General features: G+C 40.3%; 1 protein-coding gene across 1 annotated transcript in view; it reads right to left on the bottom strand.

Moving 5' to 3' along the window:
• znf185 (zinc finger protein 185 with LIM domain) overlaps positions 1 to 5,853 on the bottom strand; it is an 8,357-nt gene extending 2,504 nt beyond the window's left edge. Inside the window, exons 1-9 of the mRNA XM_015061101.1 lie at positions 5,727 to 5,853; positions 4,683 to 4,742; positions 4,481 to 4,543; positions 4,083 to 4,190; positions 2,952 to 3,008; positions 2,803 to 2,874; positions 2,645 to 2,707; positions 1,200 to 1,305; positions 72 to 204 (exon numbers count right to left, since the gene is read on the bottom strand). Coding sequence (XP_014916587.1) covers positions 106 to 204; positions 1,200 to 1,305; positions 2,645 to 2,707; positions 2,803 to 2,874; positions 2,952 to 3,008; positions 4,083 to 4,190; positions 4,481 to 4,494 — 519 coding nt within the window. The 5' untranslated portion in view covers positions 4,495 to 4,543; positions 4,683 to 4,742; positions 5,727 to 5,853 and the 3' untranslated portion in view covers positions 72 to 105. The remainder of the gene's footprint in view (positions 1 to 71; positions 205 to 1,199; positions 1,306 to 2,644; positions 2,708 to 2,802; positions 2,875 to 2,951; positions 3,009 to 4,082; positions 4,191 to 4,480; positions 4,544 to 4,682; positions 4,743 to 5,726) is intronic.
• Positions 5,854 to 6,866: the final 1,013 nt, after the last annotated feature.

Here is a 6,866-nt window from a genome sequence, read left to right as displayed (position 1 = left end):
AAAACAAAGCAAACAATGCAATAACAATACTTTTTTTTTTAAAAACCAAAAGAAGGGGGGGGGGGGGGGGGACAAGGATAAGGAGGTGATGAAAAGCTCCGGGGATTAAATAACGGTGGCGTAACAGCTCTCGCAGTGGACCTTTTGGTTGTGCAGGAACATACTGTGGAGAAGGTCTCCCATAGGCCTACTGCACACATCACACTGTGAACGAAAAGAAAAGAAAAGAAAAAAAAAAGAGCATAATCTTAGTTCCAATGAAAATTACCTCTTCATACCATTTAATAAATCTTTAGCAGTGAATGAAAGCACTGGAGCCTTGAAAACCAGTTGAAGACCCTCATGTGTTGGAATGCAGCATGAAAAATATTCAAAGAAACCATTTTATTGGAATGAAAACATTCGTCGAAAATGCAATTCGTATTGCGCAACACCTTCAGATGAATTCATCTTTAATGCCACACTGACATTGTTTGAAAAATGCAACTTTTTGCATGTTGAAAGATGACTGAAAGATGGTTTTTAAAAGAGTTAGAGTTCATGATACTTTGAACTCGAGCAATGTTAGCTGGACCTTTGCAAGAGAAACAAACCCACAGCACCACAGATCCTCCACCATGCTTTACAATGGGTAGGAGGTGCTTTTTCAGCCTAGACTCAACTTGAATATTTGTTGCTAATAAGCTCAGTGTCTTAGTTTCTTAAAACCAAAATATACAGTCCATTTAATGTCCCAGAAGAGATTAGCAAACTCTGCCTGTTTTTAATTGTAATGGTGGGAAGGTAAACGTGTCTTTCTGGCAATCGGTTTGCTTGTAGATAGTACCTAGTGGTTGCTATGGAGACCTGGAGGCCTCAAGGTGCCACTCTTTGCTGCACCCTGGTGGGCAATAGCTAATAGAAATGAAACTCTGCATGATGGTACCTCAGGGAAACAGGAAGTCGTCGTTGCTCATTACAATTTATGGATGCACAGATCAAGTCAGAAAAGCAGAGATACACTTATTTTATAGGAGTTGTTATGAGTTGCCAATAACGTGACCTAACGCATCTGCTCAAACTAAAGGTTGGATTTTTATATATTTTCCAAACTACTGCAATAAAAGATGAATTAATATCAACGATTTTACACATATTTAATGGGAGTGCCAATGGGTCCAGAGAGCGCTATAAAAAAAACACAAATGGAGGCCATTTACCTTGAAGCAGTCAGGGTGGCAGTTAATATTGAGGTGCTCGATGCTGATCTTGGCATCGTTGCCCACCTGCTTTCCGCAGTACGTGCAGGTGGACGACGGGGAGAGCCTGGAGGGTAACAACAGCGATTAGAACAATTTAGGCTGATCTCCTTTAATACGTGTAAATAATCCTTTGATGTCCCCATTCTGTCCCCCAATTAGCTGAACGAGATGGCTTCCACGTCTGGTTGCGTCAGAAGTGGGAAAATAAACAGGCAGGAGGAGACGGACCTTTAGCTTAAACTGGATTTTGTCTCGGTTGCGTGGATTAAGTGTTGTACTGGTTACCGAGAGGTTGATTTTAACTAACACGACGCTCTGTTTGAACAAGATCAGCCAGAGTGGCCTCGTGTAAAGAAAAGTAAACACGCTCAAAGGTGAAAACAAGCAGCTTGGAGCACTTAAAAAAGAGAGTTGTAGAGTTGCTAGTGGCATATTGAGGTACAGAAGGAGAAGTACAGCAACTGAAGTGTGAAATAAATGCACTCAGGCAAATATGTAAAATTCTCACAAAAACTCAGCATACAGTGAATCTCACAATTGTAGACAACCCCTGTAAAAAGCAAAGGCGTTCTTACAAAAAGATGAGACCGTGATGGATAATTTCCACCATAAACATCATAAACCTGACATTAATCCTGTACAGTTCAACTTAAAACCAAGCAAAGCTGTTAGGGGGATAATGTAAGTAATAAATAGCTGCAATGCCACAAAGTGTGGAAGTGTGCACAGCATTAAACTAATACTTTGTTAGAGTTTTGATTCAACTAAACTACTAAAAGTCAATTAATTGACTGCATATGACATGCTTTGAGAGACGGGTATTAAATATTTATTAGCACTTCGTAACTAGCAAGCGCTGCACACAATTCTGTAAAATATCTGCATGTGGGCATTTAAATTTTTTTGAGTGATTTTGAGTGCGTCACATGGAGACAAACATGCTGTTGCTGTGTGTTGATAATACTAGTTAACACCAAAACAAATAGCATTTCCTTCTCTTTACGGACTTGCAAAAAGAAAGACATTATTTTTAACTTCTACTTCCGAGACAAATCTGACACAGTTTTGTTCAATAGTGTGTATATATATATATATATATATATATATATATATATATATATATATATAAATTCTGTGGGATTTTATTGCACTTTCTGCAATCTATTGCCTTATCTAAAGGAGGCAAATAAGTAAATGTCAGGATAAACTTAATAGGCCAGGTGAACTTTATGTCAGGTTAATCTCATTTGAATTGAGCAGACAAAATGTCACGTTAGAGGTGGAAAAAGTTTGGAAATGATTTCTGATGGTTTATGTTCAATTTTAACAGGGATGTGTGTATAGATCCCCTCTACACTCTCAAGTCTTGGTGCATGAAAAAGGTTTATGTGCCGGGGTATTACCTGGTGTAGCTGGAGGGGCTGCTGTACGAGTAACTGATGGAGCTTGATGTAAAATCGTCCGACCTACAGGAAAAGAACAAAATGTTCCATCATCCAAGCAACATTGGTTAACATCTTTATATGACTGCGTCAACAAATCAACAAATAATTGGCCTTACCCATTCAGTGGGTCCCTGAGATTGAGCAAAGACTCACTTGCGTCGACATACTCCTTCACATACACAAAAGGCCTAAAAAGCAGGAAGTAACTTAATGTGGGTGCAAATTCTAACTTCAAGTTAAGCTTCCACTCTGGAGAGATGCTCACTTTTTGCTTTCCGGTTCTGGTGTTGGGACCCGTTGCTCTTCCGCCACCACGGCTGGCCTGCAGACGGAGAGCACAGACATTCGTGTCATCTTTTACTCACAGATGACAGGAGCGTGAAGGGTTATGGGACCCGTCATATGACGGGGTCCTTCACCTTTTTTTTTTCTCACTACTGCCTGTTAATGACAGTCATTCATTGGGCTCAGATTTGACAGAATGACGACTCCAATGCATGTCGCCAATCCGACACGTGGTACCCTGATAATTAGAGGGAGGGAGCCAAATGAGGGCAGGCCGAAAGGCAACGGGAATGCCGCTCTGATTGTAGAACGTCAGAAATAGAGCTGATAGATCTGTTGAAACAGGACTTGCAGGTCCGTGTCTGAGTAAAGTGTTCAGGATCTGCGTTCCCACAGGGATTTAGCGCAAATCAATTTAGCTTAAACAGCTGTGTTACCATAATCAATGGAAGTAGGAGAACACAAGCAGGAGTCTTAAATAGACCACAGTGCCAGCAAAATTCATAGTCCTTGAACTTCGTCACATTTTGTCATAATGCAACCCCAAACCTTAGTGGGATATTTGTGTGGAATATAGGGTGTAGCTGTTAAAGGGAGGTAAAATGCAGGTGAAAACAACCTGCATTTTTACAAAAAATTGCAGATAAAACTTGAAATATGTGTAATTCCTTTGTTGTGGGAATGTCTATCAGCCATTCACGTCTGGAGACTGACGTTCTTCATCGAGTGAGACAGGATGAAGAGCTTCTGTCAACAGATATGTCCAAGATTTGATTGTGGTTCTCAGTTAGATTAAGGTCTGAACATTTTAACAACCCTGTCAGCAGTACGGAACAACAAAATGCAGCATGTTCAGTGTTTAGCATGATGTTTTATTATTGAATTGAAGCATTATCCTCGACTTGTCTGCTGTGTTACTTGGTTGTCATGACGCCGTTTGCTCATCGATGTTCTCTAAATAACTAATGAGGCTTTAACAGCACAACTGCGCCTATCTGTACTAATATAAAATAATGAAAATGATGCACTCAGCTAAGATTATCTCTGATGGGAATTGATTGCTCTGGATTGGGGCAAAAATAAAGCTGAATAAAACAACAACAAAAAATACCGTTCTTCCTCCTTTACTTCCTCCTCATCGCCATCTTCCGTCCCAGTGGAGATGGTATAAACAGTGGGGGTCATCCATTTATCCCAAGGGGAGTCATTCTCAGTGGACCTGGGGCACAAACAAGCATGCAACGGTAACATGAGCAGATGGCATATTCACACTTTAACGTTTATTAAAAAGCAGAGTTGCTGGAGGCTGGACATGTTTGCAACGGCTCTGAGGGGAAGGTAGTAACAAATATCTGACCTATTTCCATCAGCATCAGTGCCCAATAACTTCCACCTCAGAGAGTAAACGCTGGAAAAACCCAGCTCCTCCACCGCGGCGAAAGGAAACGAGGTTACGGGGATAAAAGGAGCCAATGTGCACCTGGAGCTCTTAATAAAGCGACAACTTACTTTCTCTCAAACATGATCACCGTCTGCTGATCTCCAGCCTTGTCCTCTGTCTCGGTTTCTTGGCTGAGAGGGGGAGACAGACAGACATTGAAAGGCTTTTAGCTGGTAATGGACACAGATCAAAGGGGAGGATAAATGAAGAATAGCAGAGCGTGCGCTGCATGCAAAAAAAAAAAAACACAACAAAAAAACGTGTGTTCACCTCTCCACTGTGCTTGCCTCATGAGGGATTTCCCATGTGGTGTTCCAGGAACCCTGAGAGCTGGAGAAAATACTGAATATTAAAAATATTATACTTGGGCATGAATGTGCTGTGGTGTACGCCCTTGTACTGCAGCTGTGGCTCACTTATGCAAAATTCTACCCTCGATTTACTCTTTGCTGTCATAAAGTTGTTTGTTCATCAGTCTTCTTAAAGTAACATCTGAGGCTTTAACTGAACAGGTGTAGCTATACTAAGATGAAATTACAAAAATGATGCTGTGTGATTTATTAGTTTACACCTAATTGAAATGAATTACGCTGGATTTTATTTGGGGTCGGCAGAGTAAAATGGGGGGAAAATACAGCTGAATGCAAAGCACATGTTCCAGATTTTTATTTGTCAGGAATTTCCAAAACTATGTATGAGTTTGCCACAAAGTTATGGGGTACTTTGTGTGGGTCTACCTACCACATGAAATTTCAATAATTTGTGGTCGTAATATAACAACAACAAAAAAGATCAAGTTAAACAAGTACATTTGCAAGTCACTGCAGCTAAATTCAGATCTTTGATTCAATTTGTATTCCTTAACTTGATTACCTAACTTATTAGGTAATCAGGCCTGCATGCAGCATCACATGCTAAGAATTTAGAGAGAAATAAAAGACACAAAGCTCCAAAGAAGATAAGATAAACATCCGGTGAAAGCACTCTTTCATTATGACGTTTGACACTAATAAGGTCATAAACTAACTGATCTCCCTGGAAAGTGAGTAAAAAAAAAACATATCAAACTTTTATCATCAGCCACAGCTGTCAGTAAGTGTGGACATAATTCAGCGAGGATGAAATCTGTAGGTTTTATAAGGCGATGATGAAGCAGATTTCTGTCTGTTTTCACTGTTTGGATACATGAAGAAACTTTGCTTTGCTTTCAGGTGTGATTTAGGGTTCAGTGATCGACACACATTGAATTTTGAGACACCGCTTCAAAACGAGGCTTTAATGTGTACTTTCTTATTTCAGTCTTAGTAAAAATACCTTTCTTTGTCTTTCTCCTCATCCTTTTCTTCCTCAGACTCGTCTTCCGCTTCTACTTTCTGATCTTCCTCCTCATCCTCTTCTACTTTCCCCTCATCCTCCTCTTCCTCTTCTACCTTCTCCTTCTCCTCATCCTCCTCTTCTACTTTTTCTTCCTCCTCATTCTTCTCTTCCTCTTCTACTTTCTCCTCCTCCTCATTCTCTTCTTCCTCTTGTACTTTGTCCTCCTCATTCTCCTCTTCCTCTTCTACTTTCTCCTCCTCATTCTCTTCTTCCTCTTCTACTTTGTCCTCCTCATTCTCCTCATTCTCCTCTTCTACTTTCTCCTCCTCATTCTCCTCTTCCTCTTCTGCTTTGCCCTCCTCCTCATCATCATCATTCTCTTCTTCCTCTCCTGCTTCGTTCCCCTCATCCTCCTCTTCTACTTTTTCCTCTTCGAGAAAGTAGTGGTGGAGTTGTTTCTCCACCACAATAGGCACGTCTTCCTCCATTTTGTACGTAGGCTCGTATTGTATTGGAGAAAACTTATAGACGACTTGTTCAACTCCAATTGGCATCCTGGAAGTAGGAGAACACAAACGAGGATGTAAAAGTATCATGAGTCGATGGTATATTCACTCTGTACATTTATAAAAAAAAAGCAGAGCAGAGTTACTGGACCTCTTTGTCACAGCTATGAAGGGAATGTAGTAATAAATAAAATATTTGACGTATTTTCATCATCACCTATGCCCAATAACTTCCAACTCAGAGAGTAAATCATAAAAAAAGAAGAAAAAAAATGTAATATAAACAAGGTTAAAGGGGAAAAAATTAGTCAATGTGCAACTGAAGTTCTTTAAAAAGCGTCTACTTACGGTTTTGGAATGTTGGGAGCCACGAGTTCAGGTAGTTCTATTGCCATACTGAAAACAGGAAAGAGACACACGCTGAAAGATTTTTTGGATGGTATTGAACACAGAACAGTGGAGCAAGTGTCTTTGCATCAGAAAGTTTCAGAAGCAGAACATTTAGAGAATTGGCGATATAAACAATATAAACAAAACCGGATGACAGTGAATGGAGAGCAAGTGCTGGTGGCTTCTCCCACTGCTCCGCATTTACACCTAGAGTCAGAACCTGGGCATGAAATGGCATCAA

Source organism: Poecilia latipinna, unplaced genomic scaffold, assembly GCF_001443285.1.
Source record: "Poecilia latipinna isolate Pla-1442-1.1 unplaced genomic scaffold, P_latipinna-1.0 Scaffold1777, whole genome shotgun sequence".
NCBI classification, from domain to species: Eukaryota; Metazoa; Chordata; class Actinopteri; order Cyprinodontiformes; family Poeciliidae; genus Poecilia; species Poecilia latipinna.
Note: the sequence above shows the minus strand (reverse complement) of the source record. Positions and strands in the feature narration are given on the sequence as shown.